Source organism: Mustela nigripes, chromosome 9, assembly GCF_022355385.1.
Source record: "Mustela nigripes isolate SB6536 chromosome 9, MUSNIG.SB6536, whole genome shotgun sequence".
Classification (NCBI taxonomy): domain Eukaryota; kingdom Metazoa; phylum Chordata; class Mammalia; order Carnivora; family Mustelidae; genus Mustela; species Mustela nigripes.
This window is the reverse complement of record NC_081565.1, coordinates 2754629-2781578: the sequence shown is the minus strand read 5'-3', so window position 1 is coordinate 2781578 and position 26950 is coordinate 2754629. Positions and strand designations below refer to the sequence as shown.

At 62.0% G+C, this 26950-nt stretch overlaps 2 protein-coding genes and 1 long non-coding RNA gene across 4 annotated transcripts; 1 reads left to right on the top strand and 2 right to left on the bottom strand.

Moving 5' to 3' along the window:
- The first annotated feature begins 1930 nt into the window (after nt 1-1930).
- Nucleotides 1931-4388, top strand: BRD3OS (BRD3 opposite strand). Of its 2 annotated transcripts, none has more exons than XM_059410382.1 (2): nt 1931-1997; nt 2878-4388. In XM_059410382.1, the coding sequence occupies exon 2, from the start codon at nt 3448-3450 to the stop codon at nt 3700-3702; it is 255 nt and encodes an 84-aa protein (XP_059266365.1). In that variant the 5' UTR covers nt 1931-1997; nt 2878-3447; the 3' UTR covers nt 3703-4388. The 2 variants fall into 2 exon arrangements, with proteins under 2 accessions (XP_059266365.1, XP_059266367.1); XM_059410384.1 differs by lacking the exon at nt 1931-1997 and adding an exon at nt 2110-2162.
- A 1623-nt stretch (nt 4389-6011) lies between these two features.
- BRD3 (bromodomain containing 3) lies at nt 6012-26583 on the bottom strand. Its single transcript, XM_059410381.1, has 11 exons — nt 26259-26583; nt 25493-25630; nt 24666-24813; nt 23669-23883; nt 21450-21821; nt 18541-18669; nt 16249-16440; nt 15139-15380; nt 11811-12103; nt 10804-10932; nt 6012-9216 (listed from the first exon to the last, which is right to left on the bottom strand). The coding sequence occupies exons 1-11, from the start codon at nt 26469-26471 to the stop codon at nt 9101-9103; spliced, it is 2187 nt and encodes a 728-aa protein (XP_059266364.1). The 5' UTR covers nt 26472-26583; the 3' UTR covers nt 6012-9100.
- Nucleotides 21828-23653, bottom strand: LOC132024269 (uncharacterized). Its single transcript, XR_009406202.1, has 3 exons — nt 22863-23653; nt 22110-22230; nt 21828-22013 (listed from the first exon to the last, which is right to left on the bottom strand). It is a non-coding gene; the product is annotated as an uncharacterized LOC132024269 (long non-coding RNA).
- Nucleotides 26584-26950: the final 367 nt, after the last annotated feature.

Sequence of the window (26950 nt, the reverse complement as noted above, 5' to 3'; positions counted from 1 at the left end):
CATCTCCTCCACGTGGGCAGCGGGCCAGACTGTCTCACTCTAGTATGAAAGAGAGTGGCATCATCTCAGGCTCTTAGTAGAGCTGGGTTTTGAGGTTCTGCTTCTGTTGTATGGAGTTCCACTATGCATAGAATGTGTGTACCGCAGCGAAGGAACAAAGGGCGGGACCACACCTGTCTGGAAATTTTGGCTGTCACCTGCAGCCCCTGCAGCCTTTATGTTAAACATGATCCAAACATCCTTTCCACTCTGCTTTGTGATGCTCCGACCAGGACTCTGCAAACCTCATCTCCCCCTTTGCCAGCGTCTTCCCGGTAAGCTCTGGGAGACAGACTGGGAACGGGAGGAGGAGGGCAAGTGTGCTCCTTCCTCTCCGCTTCCTCTGGGCTTCTTGCCAGCGTGCACGCCCCCAGCAAAGATTCTTCATGGGTTTGTTTTGTTTTTCCTGAAGCAGCTGCTGCATCCAGTCTTGGATTTTCCCAACAAGCACAAAATCCACTTTACCATGTTTCTGGCTGGCGTCCCTTCGCTGGGTCTGTGTCCCCGCTGCTCCGGCTGTCAGCGCAGACACCAGCTCAAGCTGCTGGTGCTCCCTCCCCAGAAGTCTGCGTTTCAGCTCGGAGCTCCCAAGCTCTCCTGGAGTCTCCCTACTTCTTCCCAGAACAGGACCCCCCTCGGCTCCTGGAGCTTTGAGGCTCTAGCTACTTCCGGCAGTTGGAACTTACGGTTCCTCCAGACGTTCCCTCGATGACCACTCTGTGCCTCCCAACGACCCCTTCTGTTAAGGCCTCTCCGGGCCGCTCAGTGGGGGGACGTCTGTCGTCCACCTGGGCCTATGTCCCTGATCAGCGACACACAGACTGCCAATCTCCTCTCATCTCTGTGGCCGCCCTTTTCACCTGTTTATTTTTTAATTCCAGTTCGTTAACGTTTCTTCCACTTTTAAAATAAACGTTTAATTCCGGAAAGTTTGCGCGTGACCGAGCGGCTGCCAACAGCGGGGAGTTTCCGCGCCCCGGTGCGCGCCGCCGGGTGCCCTCGCCCGCGTTCCGAGCTCCCGCCGCAGCAGCCCACGCGCTCTCGGTTTTCATCCCAGTCCGTCCCGTCCCTCGCCATCCGTGTCCCGAGTCCCTCCTCGGCCCATGAGGAACCGAGAAACACGTCTCTTCGTGATGACAAGCGGCCTCTTTCCCGCGGCCACTCTTCCCCGCCGCGCGTGGGCCGGCCTTCCCGGGGTCCGACTCCCGCACCCGCGCGGACGCGGCTCGGGTGTTTGCTGGACGTCGGCGCCCGTGCGGGCCGCGCTGGCGGGGCGGGCGCAGACTGGCGGGGGCGGGAGGCGGGGGGCTCCGGCGGGCGCGAGGGGCGGGGCGGGCAGGGGCAGCGCGGGCAGGGGCAGCGCGAGGGGCAGCGCCCGTGGACCCGCTTCCCGACCGTCTTCCGCGTCGGCGGCTCAGCCGGCGAGGGCTGCGCGGAGGCCCCGGGAGGGCGCTATTGGCGAGCCTGGAGCGCGCGGCGCCCTCGGGGGCAGCGGGGGGCGGGGGCCCAGGACGGAATTCCGAGCGCCCGAAGGGACGAACGCGACTGTCCATCTGCACTTTCGGCAGAAGCTCTCGGGCGGACTCGGTGACTGATCGCGGCCCGCGACGCCAGTGCCCGTCCCCCGCGCCCCCGACGCCCCTGCCCGTCGGCCCCTCCCCCACCGTCGCGTTCCGAGGCCTGCGGGTTCCTGGGAGCGCGGAAGGGGGGAGCAGAAGCTGCAGCGCGGCCGAGGCCGCCCGCGGGAGGGCGAAACCGCGGTCGGGGCCGGGACGGGGACGCGGCCGCTCCGGCGCCCTGGGATCGTGTCGCGGGCCTGCCCCGGCTCGGCGCTCGGCTGCGCATGCCTGCGCCGCTGCCATGGAAACGCGCCCCGCGCCCCGCCCCGCCCCGCCCCGCCCCTCGCCCCGCCCGGCCGCCGGCGCATCCCCGAGGCCCCCCGAGGCCCCTCCGCGCGGGTGACTGGGCGCCGGCCTGCGGCTGGGGGCGGGTGGAGGGGGCGGAGGCGATGGGGGCGACGGAGTGCGGGGGCGCGTGACGGAGGAGAGGGCGGTGGGGGGCGGCGGCGGTGAGGGGCGCGGGCGGGAGGCCCTGGAGCGCGGGAGGCGGCGGCGGGGGAGTAGGTCTGCGACCGGGTCGCGGGGACTGGGGCGCGAGGCGATGGGCGCAGGTGGCAATGGGAGACGTGGGCAGGGGGACAGGGAGAGCGCGGGCGCGAGGCGGCCGTAGGTGGGGGACCCAGAGGTGCCCTGACGGGCTCCTGGGCTCAGGCCCGGCGACTTGGGGAGAACCTGTGGCAGCCACCGGCGGCTGCGTGACCAGAGCACGGGGCGTGCAGAAATCCTGCAGCCTGGGAAAGTATGGGGGACGGGCGGTTAGTGGATGCTTCGTGCTTGGTTTCCTGTCCATTCCCCCTGTCCGCCCAGGGGCCTCCGGCTGCCTGAAGCAGAAAGGGCCCTGGTGACCGGGTGAGTCCCGAGCCCCCTTCAGCAGCCTGAGCAAACCCCCTCTCGGGCCGGGGGCTTGCTGGGTCGGTCCCGAAACCTGCGCCCGCTCAGGTTCTTGGGACTTCATTTCCCCTCTCTGGACACTGGCGCGCCCACAGACGGCTCTCCCAGGACCCCCGTTCGTTCATAAAGGCACTGGGAGGGGTCACAGGTCTGCCTCTTAAACGCAGGCTCACAGTCTGGGTCGCGGGACAGCAGGTGAGGTCGTGCCAGGTGCCAGTAGCTTGGCTGGAGGCTGTGATCCCCAAAGAGCTGAGACCCGGCGCTGCAAAGCCTCCCCTCGCCGCTGGGCCGTCTCCCCGCACCTGACAGCGTGTTCATTTCTTTGTAGCAACAGCCGGGCCAGAGCTGAGGACGCAGGACTGAAGGGACGCCGGCTCCATCAGAGTGGCCCCGTGGTGCCGGAAGCCGACAGAGGCTTGGATCTGGGCGCGCAGTTATGGAGACAGAGGTCAACATCTGTCCAGCTGTGCGATGTCCTCGCATGCAGGACACCAGATACATTGGTTCCAGTTGAGTGGGCCGGGCCGTGGTTTCGGAATCGCAGTCCACGCCCGGCCAGGGGTCCCCAGGTGGGAATCTCGCCCCTGGCAGACGCAGGTCTGATAAAGCAGGGGCCAGGGCGCCACTGCACTGCTCACAGGTCCTTGGGTGTCTCCACGGCGCCCCAGGCCCCTCCCCAGTTCCCTCGCAATGCCGCGCTCCTGAAGGTGTTGCCTACACCTGGCCTGAGTCCGTGGTTTTCACCAATGAGTTAAATAAGGGGTCCTCAGCCCCAGCAGCTCACAAGGCGGCTGATGAGTGTACACAGTGTAAAGCAGTGTGCGGCTGCCCACGCCGGCGACTGGCTCGGAGAGGCCTGGCGTGCAGGCACCTGGGAGTGAGGAGCTGCCGACCAGTGATGAGCGGCCGTGTGCCGCTGGCAGAGAAAGCTCTGTCCGAAAGCTACGCCCGGCTGCGGTACCGGGACACGTCCTTGCTTATCTGGCAGCAGCAGCAGCAGCAGCTGGAATCGGGGCCCCCCGGGACCTACCTGAGCAGGAGCCGTAGCATGTGGTACTCACAGTACGGAAATGAGGCCATCCTGGTGCGGGACAGACACAAGCTTGGAGTCTCTCGGGACACAGGCCGATCCAAGTTCTGTACCATCATGTAGTACTGTGGGATACCCTGGGCCTGGGCGCCGAGCTGGGCAGAGATCAGGCCATGCTGCACTCAGCGAGTGGCCTTATGGTCCCCAGGCCTTACTGGGAGATTCTGGACAGTGAACAAGGAGACCCACCTGTGCTTCCAGAACCCAAGAATGCTCGCAGGGGCTCCTGAGGCCTCTCCACATACCACGCGAGCGGCGGACCTGGCTCCCGGGCTCGGTGGCAGCCTTGCCAGCACTGGGGACAAGGCCTGGGTGGGGACACAGCTAGATGTGGCTCTTATGTTTCCAAGAGGCCCAAGCAAGAGGGACAACCCTGGCTCCAGACCTTTTCAGAATTTTCTAGGTCATCTCCAGGATTGCATTCTGCCTGATAAAGAACAGGACAGACCTAAAATAGATGAAAGAACCAGCGTCAGGTATGGCCAAGCATGGCGTGTGGGGCCAGGTGGGAGTTAAGGGGCCAGTAGCAGCCTGGCAGCAGGGCCAGTGGGATCTCGCGGCCCCGTGCACAGAGGCGGCGGACAGTCAGCCCTGCGGCGGCCCCACGTGGACCGTTTGGCATTGGCAATGGACATGCCTTCGGCCGTAAGGGACGTCTGCGTGGTTCTGCAAATGTGGGGATGTCTTTTGTTAAAGCCGGTTTTTCTAAATAAATAAGCTTTGGGGGATTCTTTCCTTCTTCACTCTCATCTGTTTGTTCATAATACCTTAAGTCGGCTTTAGGTTAGGTTTTTGCAACAACAGGAGAATCTCACGATTGCTACAAACCCCGTTACAGAAATCCATGAAGAACACGAGCGTCCTCGCAGGCAGCCGTGAGCAGCTCTGCACGTGCCGTCCTGCAGGGTTCTGAAGGCACGGCCGGCACGGCGCGTCTCGTCCTGCGGGTTTCTTCTTGCCCAGCTGTCCAGACGGACATCTACGTCATGCTTTGAATGTCTGACTGGCAGCACTCCCGTGAGCCCACAAGACGCTCCTGTGGCCACCCTGCGCACGGCGTGTCCCGAGCTTCGTCGGACCTGGTTCTTTTTGTGGGTGTGCAAGTTCCTTAGCAAGCCTCCTGGAAGCAGAACTGCTGGGTCAGAGCTCGCTCCCCGAATGTCCAGCCAGAGCCCTGGTCTTAGCCATGGTCCCTAGGCTTGCCTGCTGAGTGGGTCGGGAGGTTTGAAGTCACGTTTCCCGAGTGTCCTCCTGGTGTTGCCCCATCTCCACCGAGTGAGACCTGCCTGCGCCCGGCCGCCCCGACACTGGGATTACCCAGGAGACCGTTCGTGAGACGTCCTTGCAGTTCAGCAAGTTCTACTTGGGAAGAAAGCAAAGTGCAGACTCACGGGGAGTACCCCTGCCGCTGGTGCGCGCCTCGGATCACCCTGAGCACAGGTGCTGGTTACTCCGACCCCAGGCATGGAGAGCACCTGGGAAGACAGCACTGGCCACGGCCGGTGTCTGCACAGATCAGGGTGTGCAGGGGACCGACATGCGGCGGCCGCCCATAGGACAGCAGGCGCTAAGCTGCTTGGAGCATAGGAAGCCACCATCTGGTGGAGGGAAGCCCCGGCGGCTGGCTTCCCCGGCTGGGGCTGGGGCCACGGAGGTGGACACAGTCCAGTCCCCGTCCTTGGGGAGGTCAGCCTGGATGAAAGGGGGGTGAGTCCGGACAAGGATGGCACGTGCTAAGAGGATGCTGGAAGGGGCCTGCTGGCAGCGGGGGGGGGGGGGGGGGGGGTGCTGTCGAGACAGGCGCTAACAGCCATGACTGCTCAAAAAACAGCATCAGGGCACCCATCCGCTTGTCCATTCCTTGCAGAAGCCTCTCTGCCGGGCTCTACGGAGTGCTGGAAAACCCCAGCAGACAGGCGACTGTGCCCACAGGACAGCAACCCGCCCTGGAACCAGCCCCCACGCAGCCGGAGCGCCGGGGGAGGCATCTGCGCAGAGAGGAGGGACAGCGAGTGAGACGCAATGTAACCGAGGCTGTGCTTCTACAAAGACGGCTGCTTGTTCTAGAGACCACAGTCAGCGGAAGAGAAAGGCTACGATGATGTCCCCCAAAGCCTGGTGCCCTCCTGCCCAGGCTGAGGAGCTGGGCTGCTTCGGCAGCTGGACGTTCCAGGGTGCGAGCCGCGAGGAGCCCGAGGGCAGCGGGCGGACTTCGCGGCACCTCCACACACGCATCCGCGAGGCTGGGAGCCACCAGAAAGCACAAGCAAAGGCACACACAGGCACCTTTTTTTTTTTTTTTTTGGTTTTATTATGAAAACAAAACAAATGCCCCAGGAGAAGGGTCCATGATTACCAGAAACATCAAAGAGTACTTTCTACCATTTTTATTCTGTTGTGTTGAGGCCAGCATTGCAATAAACGAGCTAAAACTACTTACATTGGACTCAATTTTCAGTAACTGACATTTACAGGAATATACTAGAAACGGCACTAAAAAGTAAGAAAAGTTACCGTAAACTTGCATGCACATCATACAGAAAAGTAACATTTTAAATATAAAAAAGAAAAATTTCTGGAAGCGTGATGTCAGTATTGAGGGACAGGCTACACTTGGGGGGAACGCATCCTTTCTCCGGGGGATGTTTTCCCCAGAGAGCTGTCACAGACATGATGTTGCTTAAGAACAAAAAGAGAAACGAAAAGATAACATATCTTACAGTTTGTACGCAAGATGACACCGCCCATCGCAAGCAGGGGTCTCTGTCCCCTGGGCCTCCGGGGCTCCCATGAGACCAGCCTGCTAACCGCACGGTTCCTTCTCCCTCGGGAAGAGGCCGTGAAAGCCGCCCTTGGGTTCTCCGTGCCTCAAGAGCCCGGCCTGTCCGACTGCGGTCTCCCCAGCACAGAGACGTGGAGACGGCAAACGCCCACAGGCTGACCTCGAGGGGACTGAGGACATTCACCTGAACTCGGAAGAGACATCGGCTTTGAAGTGTACAGAAAGCCCTAAGAAACCAGCACCATCAAACTACACTGCTCCGACAGCCGGCAGCCCTCTGTGCCATGGTGGCCGGCGGCCTCACTAGGGGCAGGGGAGAGGGGCAGAGTTGTTCTGGAACCCAGGTCTCCCGCAGAGCCAGCGGACAGTGAAGTGATCTGAAATGCTTCCACTGTGCCTGGCTCCCGCAGGTGACCGCCCCCACGACACCCGCAGCCGGACAGGTGCTCCCCAGCAGCCCCCCACGCACGGCCCGGCACCCCCTGCTTGGGGAGGCATGCTTGCTGCCTGTGGCCAGCAAGAGCCTGCTTAGAGACCGTCCATCGTGTCATGTATTAAAGTCCTAGTTTAAATATTGTTACAGATCTGCTTAGAAAAACATCTTTGAAACACAAGGGTAACTCTAAAAAATGGCAAGTTGAAAAATCCACATATATTTTTATTATAAACAAAACTTAATGAAAAGTTTAACAAACTGGCTCAAAACTCACCAAGCGTCAGAATCACCAGCAGATAAGAAACATGGTAACCCGCCACCCACCGACCGCCTCATCAGTTCCATGACCGGCAAGGGCGCCTGTGACCGTTAAGGGCCGGGGGAACCTGGTTTCATTTTAAGAATCTGTAAAGACGGAGCCCCCTACTGGGCTACCAATGACCAGTTCCCCCCGTCCACCTGGAAACTCACCACCAGACCCAAGGCCAGCTCTGCCCCCAGCACCCACCTCCAGGAAGTCCTCCCAGGAAGGTCTGGGAGAAGGCCCTGTCTCGGTCATTTCTGTGCTAATGGAAAACGCTTGAGCAGGGAGCCTAGAGTGGTCTTCGGGGAGCAAAGCCTCCTGTGGCTGAGGGAGGGCCAGAGGCTCCTCCTGCCCCTGGGGAGAGCCTGGCCAGGCCACTGCTCCTGCCCTCGGGGCTGGGAGGTGAGGGGCGCCCCATGGGCTGGGGGGACTGGCCAGCGGGCGTCCGGCACTCGTGGCTGGAGCCACAATGCTCTGAGTTCAGGCGGGCAATGTGGGGTGTCCCTGTTACCCAAAGGCCACAGGGCAGCCTCTGGAAAAAAACAAAACCAAAACATAACCTTCTGTTAAACTCTGTATATTATTATTATTATTTTTTTACAATAGAAAGTTAAAAATCAAGACTTAGATTTACTATACATTTTTTTCTTTCAGATTACAAAGTTTATATTATATAACTGGGGTTCCCTAAATTGATTTCTTTTAAAACAGTCCTAGAGAGACCAGAAGTGAGTACAAAAGAACCGGACACACAGAACGAAGACTGAGCATGTGCTGCGGCTGGAAGTTGTCTGTGCCTGTGCGTCCCGACCCCGCGCGCGCTCGCAGACAGAGGCGGGCCGCGGGGCCGGCGGGGAGGGCGAGCGCACAAGCGCGACGGAGCACCGGCAGGTGGCAGGACGCCAGCACCTGGAGGTCACAGTCCGCCATGCGGGCAGGGTCTGGGCTCTCCTTCCAACCACATAGAAGGCCTGCGTGTGCGTGTCTGCTTTTTTTTTTTTTTTTTTAATGCATTTCTTTTGCAGTTTTGTTTTTCTTTTTTTAAAAAAAATGACCAATGATGTTAATAAATAAAGTGTTCCTATATACACGAAACCGGGGAAAGGTCTCCAGAGTGTGCGGCACCGGCAGCTCACGGGTTGGGGACACACATGGGGCTGGACTTTCGTAGAAAATTGAACCTTACAAAAAGGCTCCTTTTGTTTTTGTTTTTTTTTTAAATCTTTTCTTTTTTTTTTCTTTTTTTTCCTTTTTTTTTTAAGTTGAGGTAAAAGTTTCAGTGTATGGAAAGCTGCGCGTGGCACAGGCGGCCCCCGTGTTCCCTCCCGGGAGCTCCTGACGCCCCTCCCTCTGCGCCCTCCTGCCTCTCCCCAACCCTCCCCTGCAGAAGCCCGGACTGGAGCCCACGGGCCCCGCCCCCACACCTTCGGGGCCCCCCCCCGCCCCCCCGCAGCAAGAGGCAAGCCTGGCCGGCAGCAGGGCTGAGCGCGGGGAGTCCAAGGGCAGAGACAACACCCATTCGCAAAGCTGACAGCCTTCAGTATGGTACCATCTCAGAGAAACTTCCTTTCCAACAATTCTTTCTGGAGCTACAGACCAGGTCGGCCTAAGAAAGGGGTTTTTGCAAGAAACTTCAGATCCCATCGACATGGTTTTCTACGGTCATCAGGTCAGCGTTGCAAGTTGCCATCTCCAAGCAACTGATCTCAGTTACGAAGAAAGGACTTTACGCGGTCTCACCCCTGCTCATAAAGCCTCACGGACACACGAGAAAGATCTTTGACCTATTAAAGCAAAAACTGGAAGATACCATAACACTGAGTTAAAAAGAAAACCTGCACACCGTGGAACGAAAGTAGTATATTAACCAGAGAAGGGAACACTGCAGAGTTTCGGCGTGTGCGACGTCGCTGGTTCTGTTCTGCTCCGAGGGCAGAGCTCATTCCGAGTCGCTGCTGTCCGAGCTGGATCCGCTGGAACTGCTGCTCCCGGACCCGGAGGAGCTGCTGCTGCTGAGCCGGGACGGCCCTCCCGAGGGCGCAGAGCCCGCTTTCTCTGGGGGAGACGCGGCAGGTGAGAGGCACGCCCCCACGCACCCCTGCGCTCGCCCACCAAGCTCTTCCGGAGCGCCCCCGGCTTCACACCGACATGTCACGAGCCTCGGCCCCCCCAGTTCCACACCCAGTCGCTCCGCCAGCATTAAACCGAGGTTCGGTGGGATGCACGCCTGCATTCATGAGGGTACCGGACGGTAAAGAAATGCGTCTAGCCTTTGTCCGGGCTCCAGGCACAGCGCTCCGAGAACCCCTGGCATCCCCAGAGTGAGCGGAATGTCTGCTTATTTACAAGGAGCCCCTGTGGCTCACACCTGAGTTTAGGCTCAGGAAAGACTCGGGATGGCGGGTCACCAGGAAAGCCACGGGACCGGGGCTGGGAGCTGCGGGCAGAGAGGCTGCGGGAGAGGAGCACCAGGACACTCTGGATGCTGAGCTTCTGGGCTCAGGGGCACGCGGACGTGCGGGGAGGGGGCATGCCCAGAGAGGGGAGGGAAGCTGTGCGCCCCCTCATGCCTCTCCCTGCGCCTCTGCCACTTGCTGCTGTGGACAAGGCCATATGCAGCACATACAAGGGCTTCCTAGCAGGCTGCCAGGTCTGAGCAGAGGGTCATGGGAGCCCCCGTGCACAGCCTGCTGGTCAGTGTAAGGCAGGCCCTGGACTTGCAGCTGGCGTCTGGGAGAAAGGTGGTCTTGTCCGGGTGAGCCTCCCACCTGTGGTCTCTGGGCTAACCCTAAGCTAACAGTGTCCGAAAGGAACTGAGTCACTGGACCCCACCTGGATTGGGACTGCAGAGCCGGCGCGAGCAAAAGCCCACACAGCTGGTGCGGAAGCGCGGGTCAGCCTGGCACAGAGGCCTACAAACTATCGAATACACGAGAAAACACGAAAGCAGTCCACCACGAGGAACCGATGCAGCGTGGGGGGAGCTCAGCAGTTTGAAGACGGTGCCTACTCTGCCCTTCCCAGGGGAGACCAGAGGGCCCCTCCCTGCTTGGAGCAGGCAGGGCCGCAGCATCCAGCCACCCCGTGGCCGTGGACTCTCACGCTCACTACCTGGGGCTGGGAAAACAGGATCTGCCCTTTCTCGTGGCTCCAGAGGAAGGAGAGAAGCAGGGAAATCACCTGCTCACCTAGAGTAAGAGCCCTCGTCCACAAAGCACAGGGCCTGGGGGCAGGGAGTTGGAACGTCTCTCCTGCCTGGGGACAGCCAGAAAGCCTGACGCCAGGGGTCAGGACCCCAGTCCCTCTCAAGCCACGGGGTCCACCCGCAAAGACCACAGCTAGGCCCTTCCAGAAAGTCCTCTGCGGGGGTGCTGGGCAGTTCTGGCAGGGGGAGCTCTCCCACACGCCGCCATGGGCTCAACCTCCTTGCAGGAGGGAGACCCAAAGGACCTGCGGTTTCAGGGTGTCAAGAGCGTCATCTAAGGGCATGCGGCCACCCAGCTGAAGCCCAGACTGAGGTCTGCAGCCCATGCCCCGCCCACTGCCTGCCACGCCCCAACCCCACCCACCGCCCCGCCCTCCGCGCCCCGCCCCTCGGAGCCCAGGGAAGCGGGGGCAGCAGCGCCGCCCGCAGACAGGTACCTTTCTTGGCCGGCTTCTTGTTGTTGCTCAGCTGCCCGCTCACGTCCTGCAGCCGCTTCTCTAACTCCTTCTTCTTTTCCTGAGCTAACTCCTCCTTCGACTTGGCTGCCTGCTTCTTCCCGCTCGTGGCTGCAGAGGAGCACAGAGCTGAGCCGGCCGGCGGCCACCCCAGGAGCTCAGCAAGGCGGCCTCGGGGGCCACCAGCCCTCCCGGGGGCTCACTGGGCCCCCGCAGGGCTGCCGCCCGAGCTTGCACGTGCAAAACTCGCAGGTGTCTCCTCCCGCACGAATGCGGCTCTCCCTCAGCCTCAGCAGGGAGGCCACCACCTCTCAGTCCCAGGGGAACTTACCAAGGGTCAGCGCAGCTGACTGCGGGGGTCCCGGGACATCCAGGAGGAAGCAACTGACCCCTCCGAGGAGGCGAGGAAGCCCACTGAGAGGGCCACACGCAGGCCTAGGTGCACCCTGGCTGTTTCCTGGGGCCACTGTCCAGCTCTCCTGCAGCTGAGGGCTGCCTCGGGCCTGCCCTTCTCAATCCCCAGGACCCACTGCCCCAGGCAGCACCTGGTCCCCACCCAGTGAAGTCACTGACTTCCAGGACAAGCCTGGGCCAGTGCCGATGTCTGTCCTGGGAGGTCTATGGACCCTCAACTCCAGGCAAAGAGGAACTGTTCTGCCCTGGCAGTGGTTCATCAAGAGGTCACCTGCAAGCCCTGGTCCCAAACATAGCCTCAGGAAGGCTCATGGCGAAGGCTGGGCTGGGGGCTGACCCTGGGCTCCTGCCTGTCCTCAGGCTGGCCAAGGCACGTGAGCACCACCTGCCTGCCCAAGAGCAGGGAAGAAGGGCCTGGCTGAACACAGACAGTTGTCTCTGGGGCACATGAATGGGCAAGGGCAGGGACCCGCCCCATGGCCTGGCTTTCCCCCCAGGCCTGCAGGAGAGGGGAGGAGGGGAAGCAGGGGAGAGGGTAGGGCCAGCGAGCACGGTGTTCTGTCCCCACGACTTACAGAATGGCTTCCTTTGCTTTTTCTGTAAACAAGACTTGACGTATCTCTCTAGCTCCCGCAAAGTGGTGGGTTTCAGAGTCTCAAAGTCAATCTCAATCTCGTCGGGATTGGAGTCCCTGAGCGAGGGCTCCCGGGACTGGATGATGTGCACCACCCGGCCCAGCTTCTCCCCGGGCAACCGGTTGATGTCCAGGCTGAGCTGGCGTTTCTCGTCGTAGCTCATGGGCAGGCCCTCTTCCTCCTCCTCCGAGTCGTAGGAGGCTGATGCCTGCTTGCCGCCCTTCTTCGGCTGCCTGTGGCACAAGGCAAAGAACACCATGACACAGAGCCCCTGACCCTGTCCCCCCAACCCCTGTAGAGTCCCTACCTCTGCCCCCCCCAGCCCCCGTGGAGCTGCCAGTCCATGTCCCCCCAGCCCCTGTGGAGCCTGCCCCTCGCTCCTGTTCTGCCTGGCCTTCCACCTCTCCAGAACGAGGCTCTTTTACCGAGAGGCAAGCCCTAAGTAGTGCCCCACGCAGAGAAGCCACTGGACTGTCTGAGGGCTGCATATGTGTCTGCAGGGACACAGAAGACCCTGTTTCAGAGGTCAGAGCAGAAGCTGCTCCCCACTTGGGGGTCTCTAAGCCTCAGCCAGGAAAGACTGTAGTGGTCAGCTCCCCTCAGCACTCCACAGGCATCTCGGATACAGCAGGTCAAAAACTGATCTCCATACTCAAATAATCCAAAAGGAGGCAGCAAAGGGGGCACAGGAATAAAGCCTACAGGGAAGACACATAACAGAACGGCAGACGGAAATGCAATTTCCATAAGTCATTACATTAAATATAAATGGCCTAAACACACCAACAAGACATAGTCGGATTGGATAACAAGTAAGAGCTGACTCACATGAGGTCCACCAACCCTATGTTAAACACAATGACAGAAGATTCAAGTAAAAGCAATGGGTGTGGGGACTGTACCACACAAACACTAACGGAAAGAAAGCTGCAGCGGCCGTGTTGAGAAAGTGGAGACTATGGAAACAGGAACAGTGTCAGGAAGCAGAGGGACATGGCATATGAGAAAAGGATCGAATGAGAAGACATGAGAGCCCTCAACCTGTATAAACCTAAAAACCAAGCTTTAGAGTGTCTGAAGCAAAACTGAGAACTGAAGGGCAGTGGAAACATTCACTCACAGTTTCCGCTGAGGACCCGGCGACTCTCTCCCAGTGACTGGTAAAGCCCGTCAGCAAGAAGAGAGAAGGCCCCAGCCATGCCATCCTCCGAATTAAGCTAACTGACACGTTTCTGGTTTGTTTTTTCCCTGACATTTCAGTTAACATTCTCAACCCAAGAGCACGAAAACACATGTGCAAGTCCACACGGAACATTCCCCAGTTCCCAGCCATAAAATAAATCTTAATAAAAGTACTGTGATCACACAAGGTATGTTTTCTGACCCTACCAGAATTAAGCCAGGAACCAATAACGGAACCATGTCCAGAAAAAAAATCTCCAGATACTTGTAAATTAAACAGCCACTTCTAAGCAACCCGTGGTCCCAGAGGAAGGCTGAAGGGAAATTAGAAAATATTCTGAACTAGATGAAATCACACACATCAAATTTGTGGAGTACACCTAAAGTACTGTGCAGACAGACATAAATAGTACTAAACGCTTATGTTAGAAAAGAAGGTCTCAAGTCAATAATCTAAGTTTCTATGTTAAAAAAGCAAATTAAGTCCAAAACAAGCACGAGGAAGTAATAAAAATAAGGCCATGAACAAAAAGAAGTGAAAGCAGATAAAACCCAATGTCATCAAATGCTGGTTGTTTTAACAACCAATAAAACTCCTCCATTCTCTCCAGATTCACCCCGAAAAAAGACAGACTCCCCAAAAAGGACACATCACTAGAGGCCCTACCGATGTTAGACAGCAAGGGTACACGGCACGCAAACCAATGTCCCAAAATTCCATAGTTCGGGGGAAATGGAGCAATGTCTCAAAAGCACAAATCCCCAAAACTCACTCGAGATGAAACTGAAAAACCTCACTAGTCCTGTATCTACCCAAATAACTGAATTCATCATTAAAAACCTTCTCACAATGAACACTCCAGGCCCAGAAGCTTTCACTGGGGAATGCTACTTACTAGTCAAGAATTAATACCCTCTCTATAAACTGACCCAGGAAATAGGGGAGAACACATCCCAACTCATGTTCAAGGCCAGTGTTACCCGGACCCCAAGTCCAGGCAGACGTCACAGGAAAACCCGATTCCTGCCTCCGCTGGGAAAGAAAAGGGAGGACAAAACACCCCCACCCCTCGCTGATGCCGCTGACCACCCAGCAGCCAAGGCCCAAGCCCCCGGTGCCCCACGCCCTACCCTCCTGCTTCCGGGCCCCGAGGACTGTCCTCCCCGCCTCTCCCTCCACGGCCACCCTGGCTTCTCTGGCCTGCAGAGCCAGAGCACCTCCCAAGGCTGGGCCTCCTCCCTTTCCCACATCCCACTGCATGCCCCACGCGGACCAGGGTCTGACCGCTTCCAGCTCAAACACCTCACCACCTCCCTGCACCTGCTCGGGGGGCAAAACGAGAGGCCTCAACAGAGCGGGCCAACCTCAGCAGCCTCTCCCAAGCCCTTTTCCCAAACCAGGCTCCGCTCCTCAGTGGAACCGACTCCGTCCCAGCTCCCACTAATTCCCACAACACTGCTGGCGTCCATGGCTCTGCCCCCGCGGTTCCTGTCTCTTGGAACCCGATCCCGACTGCTGCTGGGCTCCCTCCAGCACAGCCGTCCCCCTGCTCTGGGAAGCCCTTCTTCGACCGGGCAGGAGCGGCGCGCCGGCCTGAGCACCCGCCCCCATGCTCATCTCCCTGCCGTCCCGTCCGTGGCAGGCCGTCCTCACGGCAGGGCCTGACGCAGGAAAAGGGAGGACAAAAGGCGGGTGGACCAAGAAGTAGAACCTGTGCGACGAGGCGATGCCCCTAGAACTCCTTGGCCCAAAGCAGGAAAACGGCCCCAAGGGCTTGAGATGCCGAAGTCTGTGGCAGAGAGTGCGACCACGGCAGTGCCCCCGCCCGAGAGGCCAGCCCCACGGAGAGCTGTGGGCTACCTCCAGAGCTCAGTCTTGCCACCAGAGGCCTCATTTTGTCCCAGAAGCTGGGAGAGACCAGGACAACCCAGCCCCCAGCCCATTTTTCCACGTATCAGCCCAGTCTCCGTGTCACCAGGATTTGCAGCCAAGGCGGAGAGGCCCAAACCCAGGACCCTCCCAGCACACAAGCACCGAGGACAGGTGACACTGGGCTTGCCGGGGCCTGAAGGCGCCTCAGCCCACCTGCTGGCCGCGGCCGTGCTGCTGGCCTTCTTGGCAGGCGCCTTCTTCGGCTGGGCCTGCTTGGCAGGTGGGGCCACCTTGGCCTTCTTCTCGTCCTCGGACTTGGCCTTGTGCCTCTCCTTGTCCTTGTCCTTGTCCTTGTCCTTCCTCTTCTTCTCCTTCTCCTTCTTCTCCTTCCTCCTCTTTGGCTTGTTCACGGGGGCCTGCGACAGGGCGGCTAGCTGCTCGTGCACAGCCTTCAGCTGGAAAATAGCACGTGGCTGAGCAGGGCTCCCTGGGGGCTGGCCCAAGGGGGCTTTGGGGTGCCCTTGAAGCCACCTCAAACACGTGGGGAGGCTGAGCCAGGAGCACGGGGCCACGCGCTGCTGCCGAAAGCCGGACGGGGCCAGGAGCAGAGGGCATCGGGGCCCCCTCTGCCCTCACTACTCCAGCCAGAGCTGAGAGCTCCCGGGCCTCACCATCCTCGCCGGAAACGTGGCGCGTGGGTGGCCGAGGGGCCGACCCATGAGCCTGGTGGCACACTCAGGCCAGCACAGGGGCACAGTCGCTTTTTCTCCCAGCTTAGGATTCTTCTGACAAAGACAACCCCACACGGAGGTTTATGCGTCTGCACAAAGGTTTTCGACGGCTCCATTTAGAAGCCACTGCCACGTCACGTGGCAGACACACCAGGTTAAACAACCCAGGCCGGCAGCTAACGTGTACCCCGTGCCAGTGCCTCCCTGGCCGTGTGCTAAGCGCGCCACGCACTTCCCATCTCTGCGACCCCTGAGCGGGCCGTGAGGGGCTCCCGAGAGCTGCATCATCTCCCAGGGCAGGACACGGCGTCACAGGCCCTGGGCTGCCGGGCGGCTATGCCCAGGACCACCCTCCCCGCGGTGCCCCCTCTAAGGAAGCTCAGCCCCCAGTCAAACACCTGTGCACCCCCCCGCTGGTGACCGCGGCCACTCCTGTTCTCTCTTCCCCGTCGGAGGCCAGCGTGGGGCCGCCTCCGAGCCGGCACCCACTAGACACGACCGTGGCGGCTGAGGTCAGCCCCCCATGCTGGCCCGCCCCGCCCTGCAGCGCCGGCTCGGCCCCCCCGGCCCCCGGCCCGGCCCCAGCGCTCACCTGCTCCTGCAGCTCGGCCAGCCGCGTGGCCCGCTCCTCCTCCGAGTCGGAGCTGCCCGAGTCCGAGGAGCTCTCCTCACTGCTGCGGCTGCTCTCCGCGCCCTTGCTCAGCACGGGGGCCGCGGGGGCGGGCAGCGCCGGCGCCTCCACGGGCTCGTCAGGCATCTTGGCAAACCGCATCTCAAACACGTCCTGGGGGGGGGGGGAGCAGGGGCCGCCTGAGGTCCTGGACGCCCACGGGGCAGCCCCGGGGGTGGGGGACCCAGACCTTAGCATCGGTGAGCGGCTCTCGGAGCAGCCCCCGCCCCACCTTGCTCTCCTGCTCTCGCTCCCTCGTCCCTGTCCAGGCACCGAGTGCCGGTCCAGGGGCAGGGGCCACGGGGCCAACAGCCACAGATGCAGCCTTCTAGGAACTGGTCCGCGAGCCCTCTTTATTAAGGACACAAGCCTCCTGCGGGAGATCTGCGTGTCCTCTGGGCCTCGGGGTCAGAGACCCTACGGGCTGCCGCCCACTGCAAAGCAGCCAGAGTGCCTCTGTGTCATCTGTGACCTTTATGGGGCCCCTGGCTGCCGGGCACGGAGGCCAGTGGACACTCTCTCCCACACCTCACCCAGGGCTTTACCACAGCATCACCTCTTGTTCCAAGTTAGGCCCAGAAGTTGGCTCCAGAGGCAAGAGTCCTGTCCCGTCAAAGCTGGCTTCGGAAAGCCCCAGCTCACACGGAGCAGGACCCAGGCCCACAGGGGCACCTCCCAGCCAAGGTCCCCTCTCCTGGAGGCCCAGGTTCATTTCAGATGGGGGTGCGCAGCCACGTGGGGGCTCCCTCCCCGCTGAGCTCCCGTTCACACTTGTGAGATGTCAGCCCCCGGTCCCGGACTCTCCTCCTGGGGTGAAGACACCCCCAGAGGCAGAGACGCGCACGGTGGTCCGGTCTGCCCTTGGCCCACGGCTGGAGAAGCACTGACAGCAGAGGCTACCCCGTGCAGGGCTCCGACCCCAGAGCTGGACGGCCATGACTGCTCAGTGCACTGGGAATCGTGACTCACAGCCTCTGTGGCCAAAGTGCTGAGAGCCAACCCACGGGAACAGAGCCAGAGCCGCTGGCCGCCACACACTGCCGGCACCCCTGATCGGCACCAGCGCCGCCCGCTTCCTCCTTGAGCTACAGCAGGCTCGGGAGAGGCACAGAGCCAACGCGGAGCCCAACTGGGCAAAGCCCTCTTGCTCCCAGACACGGTGGGGCATGGTCTAGCGTAAAATCACAACTCCTGCCAGCTTCGGCCATACTGGGACCACTGGGCCTGTTGCGCCAGACTCCGCAGGGGGAGCCGGTTCGCAGAGGGTGCAGCCCGCATCAGCAGAGGCTGGGAAAGGCCCACAGGACACAGGGGGGACCCAGCAGCATGAAAGCGCTTCTCCCTCCTCCCTCCTCCGGGCGCTGGGTAGACACCATGAGCTGCCTCACGGGGTCTTCAAAAGGGTTCTCAGCAAAAGACCAGGACATCTCACACAACAAACAGCCTGTATTCTGGGGAAAAAAACTGCTGGAAGCATATAGAGATCCACAATTTTTACTCTTTCTTCCAAAATTAAATCCCCCAATTATGTAACATTTAAACTTTTGGTGCTGCTGGGGGACCGGGGTGGTCCAGTCGGTGAAGTGGCCCACGCTTGGCTTCAGCCCAGGTCATGACCTCCGGGGGGGATCGAGCCCCCTGTCGTACCGCGTGCTCAGTCGCCAGGCTGCTTGGGGTTCTCTCCCTCTCCCTTCCCCTTCCTCAACTTGTGCTCACTCTCTCTCCAGAATTGACAAAAGTATCTTTACTATTTCGATGCCGCTGTTAATAAAGGCAACAACACACATCACGAAGGGAGCACAGCAACCCGCACAGGGACAGGCGGGCAGCACCCAGACTTCGGCAGAAGGTCATGGGACCCGGCCTCTGGCAGCCTCACTGGGAGGCGGGTGACAAAGACCCCCTCACACAGAGGCCGAAGCCGCGGGAAGAGGGACACCCGCCTTCTTGGCCTCCGTGCTCCCTGCGGGAACGTGGGCCTGCCGCTCCCGGAGGGCAGAGGCTGGCCTGTCTGCCCGTGTGCCCGGGAAGCAGGCCTGGGGCCTGGCCAGCGCTGGGCACTACTCAGGAGAAAGGCTGTTGTGCGGGGCAGGCTCTCCCGCGGCCTTCTGGGCCCCGTGTTCTCCGGGAGGCCTGCGTCTTTCCTGGGCACCTGCCCCGGGATGCTGGTCACCCCCCTGCGCTGGGCCCTCCACCTGACAGCACCTCGGTTACCTGGAGCTTCCTGGCCATGGCCACCACCTCGTGGTCCGGGGGGTTGTACTTGTAACAGTTGGAGAACATCAACCGGACGTCGGCGGCGAAGCCCTGAGCATCGGGGTACTCGCGGCTGTCCATCTTCTTCTGTAACACACAGACGACGGCGGTGAGGCACGGCCCGGCACCGCAGGGAGACCCACTGCACGGCCAGCCTCGCGCCACGTCCCCTGGAGCCCAGAGGCAAGTGTGGGAGCGGGACTTGAGGGTCGGAAGGGACGCTCCGGGACCCCCAGAACCCTGGCTGCTGCAGCCACCACATAGGCTCTCCTCGCCCTGCCTGCTGCGCGCGCTGATAACTTTCCACACAGCAAAGGCCCTGACGGGAGGAGCTCCGGGGGGACGAGGAGCTTCCGCTGCCAGCGCCGGGGCAGGGGCTGGGTTTGGTCTCCCCAGTTCACAGGTCGAGACACTGACTTCATCTCTGTGAGAGCTCAGGCGTTGTTGGCCAGCCTGCCCCTCGCAGCCCCACAAGATGAGGTGGGCTTGGCGGTGGTGAGAATGGCCATGCTCCCGGGGAGGACAGAAGCGCGACCCCGGATGGTCACTGCGAGGTAGCACTTACAACGAGCTGTCAGTCAGGGCAAGTGGAGGGGAGCCGCTCGGTGAGGCAGTGAGCTCCCTGTGTCTGCACGGGTTCAAGCAGAAGCTGTCCGTCAGGGACATCCTGCTGGCGAGGGGCCCCCTGTTCTCCTGAGGACTGTGCGCCACGGGAGCCCGACAGCATAGGTGGGAGCCCGACCACTTCTCTCCCCTGCACCTCAGGGACACTATCGTGGATGTGGGGGTGGAGTGCAGCCTGACACCAGGGCCTGCAGCCTCTCTTGTGCCTTGGGAACGCACCCCTGCCGATCACAGGGCGTCGGACAGCTCCCAGGCTGCATGGCTCCGGCCCTCAGCACAGCCTCCCTACCCTGGGGAGGCCCGGCTCAGGAAGACAAACAGGCACACGAGACCCTCTCAACCTCTGCCAGAGTTTCAGGCTCTGGTCCCAACGTGATCACTGGTTGCTCTCCCGGGGCGGGGGGGCAAGGGCCCAGGGGCTGGGAACACACGGGCTGAGGCGCTTGAGGGGCCCAAGGACAGGCGGGCAGTTGTGTGTCTTTCCTCACTGCTTCCCAGATGACGGGTGTTTCCGAACAGGAGCACCAGAGCAAACTGCCTGCGTGCAAGCAGCACCCCCGCCAGGTCCCCCAGCAGGACACAGGCTCGGCCCACGGGGACACCGGCACACCAGGGCCGCCCACGCCCCCCTACAGTCTGCCACTCCCTGGCTGTGGGGCGTGGACAAGTCACTGGCCTCTCTGATAGGCAGCAGGGGCAGGACTGTTAACAGTGCCCTCGTCTGGGTGACGGGAGCTCTGCCGTCTCAGCTGGAGGCTCAAGAGACTCGGAGAGTGAACGAGGAAGGATCTGGGACCTGGCACAGGCTCCTCTGGCCACACCTGCGGGCCCTCACTCCCCCCGGCCTCAGCTTCCCTATCTCCAAACAGCGGGGGTCTGTGCGGACGACAGGCCCCGCCCCGGTAACCCCCACCCCAAGTCCCGGCCAGGACACGTGTAGGGAGCCCCTATCTGGGGCCGAGGGGGCCAGGCACTCGCTGCCAGCCCAGAGCCGGGAGCCCGCAGACCCGGAGCAGGGAGAGCTCGGCCCCGGACACGCACCTGGGAGCCCCATTCCTGCTGCCCCAGAGTCACGACCAGCCAGGAGAGCCACCTCGGCCGAGAGCAAATCCAGACCACGGCCAGGAGTCCCCCCGGAGAGCGGGCGGCACGGTGCTCTGCCCTGCTCTGGCCTCCGCCTCTCTGGAGGCTTCGCACCTGCTCTCAGCTGGCGCCAACTCATGGGGACAAGGCACCGTCCAAAGGAAAGGACGTTACGAGGCTCCCGGCGGGGCAGGACGGAAGGTCTCGGTCCCCGGCGCAGTTCGCCAGGCACCAGTGCCCCACACAGCCAGGTCTGCCCTCCCGAAACCCCCAAGAGCCGCGGGGGAAGGCTCCCAGAAGGAGCCTCTGCCTCAGGCTGGCATCACGGGGAAACCAGGCAGAAGGCCAGAGAGCAGCCGTTCAAGGGCCAGACCCTCTTGATGGAAAGAGGAACAGCCTCCTTCTGGGAGCACCTTCCCGGGCCACACAGGCAGCTCCCAGAGGAGGCGGGCTACTGCCCCCAGTGGCCAGAGACCAACGCCAGCTCGGAATGCCCCCCGAAGGAGGGCAGGTGGACTGGGACCCCGCCGGTCGGGGGGTCAGGAGCCCCACCTATGTGTGCCCAGCTTTCAGTCTGCTGCCGCCCAGGCTCTCCGCCCTCACGGCCCAGCATGAGCCCACTCTGCCTTACACAACCAGCCGGACCCAGAACAAAATCCACTATAAAGCCCAGGGAGAGGGGCACCTGGGTGGCTCAGTGGGTTGAGCCACTGCCTTTGGCTAAGGTCATGATCTCAGGGTCCGAGGATCGAGCCCCGCATTGGGCTCTCTGCTCAGCAGGGAGCCTGCTCCCCCCCCCCCCCCCCCCCCCCTCCCTACTTGTGATCTCCCCCTTTCCGGCAAATAAAAAAAAAAAATCCCAAAAAAAAAAAAAAAAGCCCAGGGCTCCTCGCCAGGCTCTGGGCCTCAAGTCCGCTACCTCCCCCGCTCCAGGGCCCCCTCTCTGGCTGGGGCAGCGGAGGGGGCGGGTCACCAGAAAGCCCGTCCTTGCGGACAGTATGGAATCCACCCACCGAGACAGGACACGGGCTTCCGCGGGGCAGAGGGTGGCAAAGCCCCAGGTTCTGTGAGGGCGGGCGGGACGCACGCACCTTTGTCCCAGCCCCGTCTGGACCCGTGCGCCCGCCCTGCTGAGCGCCCCGGTGGGCCCTGTGCAGTACCTTGACGGTGCTGAGGTCCATCGGGTGCTTGACGATGTCGTGGTAGTCGTGCAGCTCCAGGGCCTCGGCGTCCACCGGCTTGTAGAAGGGCCAGGCGTAGGCCGCGTGCTTCTTGGACAGCATCTCCTTGAGGATGCTGTCGCAGTGCCGCAGGTGTTCCGACAGCTTGCCCCTCTTGCCCGCGTGCTGCGGCACCTCGCCGTCCTCCAGGTCCTTCTTGGGCGGCTTGATGGGGCGGCCCCCACTCTCCCGCCGTGCCACCACCTTGGCCTGCTTGGGGTCTGACAGCGGCGGGGGCGACTCGCTCCGGCTGGCGGTGATGGCGGACGTCGTGGGCGTCGTGGTGTCTGCTTTCCGCTTCACGCCCTTTTTCTGCGACGGCGACACGACTGGTGAGCCCGGGACGGAGCAGGGGGCCCGGGAGCGCGGACGCTTGCAGACAGAGCTCCCAGAGCCCCAGCCGCGGGGCGCCAGGCCAAGCCTCACTCGGCCCCGGGCGGCACCCCGCGCTCTGTGGGACGCCGAGGCTCAGAGGGGCCGCATCTCAGGCCCAAGGTCACACAGCTGGTGGTGGGAAGGCTAGACTCAGAACCCACCCCCCGCCCCAGAGCCGCCCCTCCAGGGTCCCCTCCACTCGCCCCCAGGGCCCCAAGAGCACACCTGAGCAGCGTGACGGGGGGCATGCAAGTCACCTGCCCGAACCGCGGGCTGTGCGGGGGTTCCAGAGACAACGCGACCGAGGTGGACCTGGCACTGGGATCGTCCCCGAGCGGGACTCAGGCTAAGGGACGGCAGGGACAGACGGAAATCCCTGCTTAGAAAGGCCAGCGGGAAAGTCCAGAGGCCTCCAAGCTGGAGCACCAAGGGCAGCTGCCGTGCCGCAGGCCGAGGCCGGGAGCGGGGCCAGCATGCGGGGCAGGGCTGGGGCTGGGCAGCAGCAGTGGGTTTGGGACCAAGGACTCCCGGGAGCTGACTGGGCAGGTCTGGTCTTGAACCCCAAAAGCAGTGGGAGCCACAGAGAGCTGCTGTCCGTAACAGGAGGGAATGTTAAAAGGTCCACAGGCCTTCTGTGGGTGCAGGGCAGACACTAGCACGGGCTGTGCCCTGGGCACGAGGGTCCCTTCAGGCACCGCAGCCGGGGCCGCGGGCGTCATGGCGTGCCCCACAGCCAGGGCATCCCCGAGACCAGCTCAGCCAGCTCCCCGCCTCTCAGACTGGCAGAGGGGCCCCTCAGAGCCACAACACCCAGGCTGACGGCCTAGCAGCGACCTGCTCTCAGGGGCACCACCGTGGTCTCTGCCCCAGCAACGCCGCCGCCCCCAGGCTGGCAGGGGCATGGGCTGGCTATCCACAAACACGTGTGGGCACCCACAGGACACCAAGCGTGCGCCACAGAGGCCCGGGGGAGCTCACCCGGCCACGGCAAACAGGACATGCTCCAAAAACAGCTGGGCACGGTGTCAGGCGGCCTGGCCAGGCGCCGCCCGCAGGTGCAGGCAGTGCAGGCCGTGGGGGAGGGAAAGCAGCGGCGGGGCGTTACCTTGGGGGGGGCCACTTAACCCCCCCGGGCGCCTGCTTCCTCATCTGTAAGATGGGGGAACTACTGTCTGCCCCACAGGGCCGCTGTGAGGGGCAAACGGAAGACACACGTCAGCGCCCGGCCTGGGGCCTGCCCTGGATCTCACAAGGAGCATGGGCTCCGAGCCCGGACCCGGCCAGGACAGTCCCTCCATGAAAGCTGCCGGCCAGACCGGGGAGGCAGACGGGCTGGAGCTCATACTACCAGGACGCATGGGGCAGGCCGCGCGGCTGCTGGCTCCTCACCATGCACCTGGGCCACTGCCCTAAGTCCACGTGTGAGCCGGGGGCTCCGGGACCCGTCCACCCTCCTCTCCCACACCTTCCCACAGTGACCCATGCACTGCAAAGGCCCGGGCTTCAGGGCCAGAGAAATGGGGGTTCAGCACAGCCCGCCCTCACCAGCTGTGTGACCTGCAGCTCCCTGAGCCTCCGTCTCCCCATCCGCGGCAGGGGCGACAGCCCGACCTCGGGCACAGAGAGAACCACTCCAGAGCCACGTGTACCAAACACCCACTAAGGAGGGGGTGGCCAGGGACAGGTGGCAGATGGCTTCCCCCACCACCCCACACCTGCCCGAATCCAGGAACCCCGGCTTGGCCGTCGGACGGCCAGCTGACTTTGTCCCCAGGGACACTCACCTTGACTACAGGTGGTGTGGGAGGGACCACGGGGATGATGGGCGTCGAGGGAGGAGGCGGGGCAGCGGCCGGGGGTACGGGGACCGACGTGATGTTTGCAGTGATGGTTGGCACTGGGGTGGCAGCGATGACAGGTGTCTGGGAGACAGCGGGAGGGACACTCTGGAAGGGGGTTGCTGGGGAGACAGAGGACACGGCCGCCACTTGCTGCGTACCTTGAAGAGAGAGAAAGGACGTTGAACATGCTCAGCTCTAGCTACTCGCTAGCTCCCAAAAGCTTCTTGGACCAGACCCTCCAGCCAGAGCACACCAGTCCAGGGAGTCCCCCCTCCTGAGACCCCGCACCATGACTGCCCCCACAGAACTCCACAGATGCTCACCCAGACCAAAGTCTGAATGAGGACACCTGCAGCAGGTACACACCGGGAAGAAGAGGCCTGGGCCCTAGAAACCTGGGCTTGACTCAGACCCCACCAGAAACCAGCTGGATGTCCCGGCAGACCTACTTAACCACCCACAGTCCCATCTGCAAAGCGGGATGGCTGGCACTGGTGGGGACCCACCCTGGCCTCCAAGGGCTGGGGTGCCTGGCCAGTCTCTCCATCGGGGCACGCCTCTGTTCCCCTTTCCTGGACCAGGTAAGACTCCCAGGGCTCCTAGTGCTAATTCTCATCCCGCACCCCCAGCCCTCCCCAAAAGGTGACACAGCCCCTCTCCCGTCCCAGAGCATACAACACCTGCTAGAAAGGCAACGTCCTGGGGGAACAATGGGACCTCGTGTCCAGACTTCTGGAAGAGGTGGCCTCAGCATGGGGGCAGGGCAAGACCAGTGTCCCCAGCAGAGCAGGCTCAAAGGCAGATGCCAGCCCTATCGCCCCAACTTCACAGACGGGGACACTGAAGCTCAGAGGGGCCGAGGGACTTGCACAAGAAATGCTGTTGTCACACCTTGGGGAGGGGGGTCAGGACAGAAGGATGGCACCGCCCACACCATTACCTGCACTCTGGGTTCCTGCAGCCGGTTTCCGGCCTTTGCCCTTCGGAGCAGGGGGTAATAATTCAACTTCCTCCTGGGGCATCTGGGCCACTTTCTGCAGAAAAATTTTCTCTAAGGCTTGGGCCATTAGCACTATGTCATCTGTGGGCTGAAGACACAGGGAGAGCCAAGGTCACTTGTTGGGCAAGGGGCCACGTGCTGGTAAAGACATCACTGGTGTGGCTCAAGAAAACATTTATTCAAAAATCCCTTCAGAGGGGTGGTAGGGCAGGCAGCGGGGGAGGCGAAAGGAGCAGATTTCACTGTGGAGACTCTTGAAAGAATCCAGAAAACCAAGAAGAACAAGAACCACCCTCCAGCCGACCCGGCGCGGAAAACAGAAGCTTCCGCTCAGTTCAACTCAACCCATCCGTGCTGTGTCCGTCACAATCGAGAACAATGCAAGCCCCACCAAGTCAGGACCGTGTGGGTCTCCCTCAGCTACTCTCCTCCCCGAAAGCCATCGTGACCATGTGCTCCCTGGTCGTGCAGTGGCCTGGCCACGTTGGGGCGGCTGCACACAGATATCACAGCGCCGTGAGCGTCCCGACAGCTGGGGTTTTGAGGTCGGAGGGCATGAACAGTTTAAGTGTTTGGTCTGTAAGCTCCCCCGCAAAAATGCCGGTCCCTTGGGGGAGGAAGGCATGGGCAGCACTTGAGACCCCCGAGTGGTGACTGTGGCCCGGGGGTGGCATGGCCCCCTCCGCCGTCTGAGAGCTGCTCCGGAGCCGGGCCCCACCCCACGCACCCCGCCCCCAGCCAGCAGTGGGGAGCCCGAGCCTTCTCACCTTGTTATAAATGTAACAATTTGTAAACATGGTGTTGAAGTCCTGCATACACTCACTCGCGCTCCAGTAGTAATTATTCTCTAGTCTCTTCTTAATAGTCCCCATGTCCATCGGGTTTTTTATGATTTTATGATAATCCTGGGAAAGAGATGTTCAGAGGGATGTCAGCAGACTCTGCGGCACGGGGTTCGCCAGGGTCCGGTCAGCTGAGGGCCGGTGTGGGTTCTGGGGCAAGTGCCCAACCCACGTGCACCCCCTGCCACACCTGTCGCCCAACAGCTTCCGCCCAGACAGGTGGTTCTCAGAGACGTTTGGAACCGGGCAGCCGGGGCAGGAGCAGCTCGGCACTGTGAAGGGGCCGAGACCCCTCCAGACTCCAAATCCAGGGCCTGCTGGTGACCGATGTGCCAAGCTGGGCCCAGAACCCAGGCCACCAATGAGCAGCCCAGGGATTCCCTGAACAATGCTCGGGGCTTTCTCTATTTGGGTCCAAAGAAGAAACCCATCAGATGACCTGGCCTCCCCCAGAAAGGGGGCCACTACCCGCACTGAGTACCTGACGGCAGGGGCGGGGAGCAGAGGCAGGGTTCTACAGGAGGGTACGCGGGAACAGCAGGGAGGCACGGGCTCCCCCACTCCCTGAGCAGCCCCTTCGCTCCTCTGTCACCACGGGCCCTGCACTGTGCCTGGCCCCAGAGGCAGTCCTTCTGGGAGGGGGGTGACAGGGGCAGGGGTGCCGGTGGGTGGGGGAGGGGAGGGCACTCACGGGCAGGTTCAGCTTGATTGCATCCACGGGCTGGTAGAAGGGCCAGGCGAACTGGTGTTTCCAGAGCGTCTTCACCACCACATTCTGCATATACTGCAGCTGGTTGGTCTTGCGGCCAGGCTTGGCGGGGTTGGAGACCTCCGGCGGGGGTGGGTTGACCGGGCCTGGGGCCGCCGAGATCCCCGTGGGGGCGACTGTCGTCGTGGTGGACATCCTCCGCGGCGCGCTCACTGGCCGTCACAGCAGCGGCTCGGGGAGGCCCTGGCTTCCACTGTGCTCCTTTTGGAGGCCTGACATCCCATTTCTGGGCCCGAGCGGGCAGCACCTACGGGGAGGGGGTTGGCAGAGACAGGCCGGTCACCCAGGCCCCACCGCCTCGCCCGGCCTCGCCGGCTCCCGAGCACGCCCGAGTGGTCACGGTGAGGCCGGCTCCCATCACTCGTGCCACTCGCCGTGCTCAGCCCGCCCCTCACCTGTCACAGACCCACAGTTCAGTCACTGCTCTCAGGCCGGGGCAGGGACGTGATGTGGACACAGGCTGCCTGGGCAGTCGGGGGACAGCGCAAGGGCGGGAAGGCGGCGGTCCGGGCACACAGCCAGCAGTGGGAGGCGGTGCCCGGGATGCGGCCTCTCCTGGCTCCCTGCCCACCAACGGCCTGCCGGCTGGGGGCCGACTCGGACTGTTCTTGATC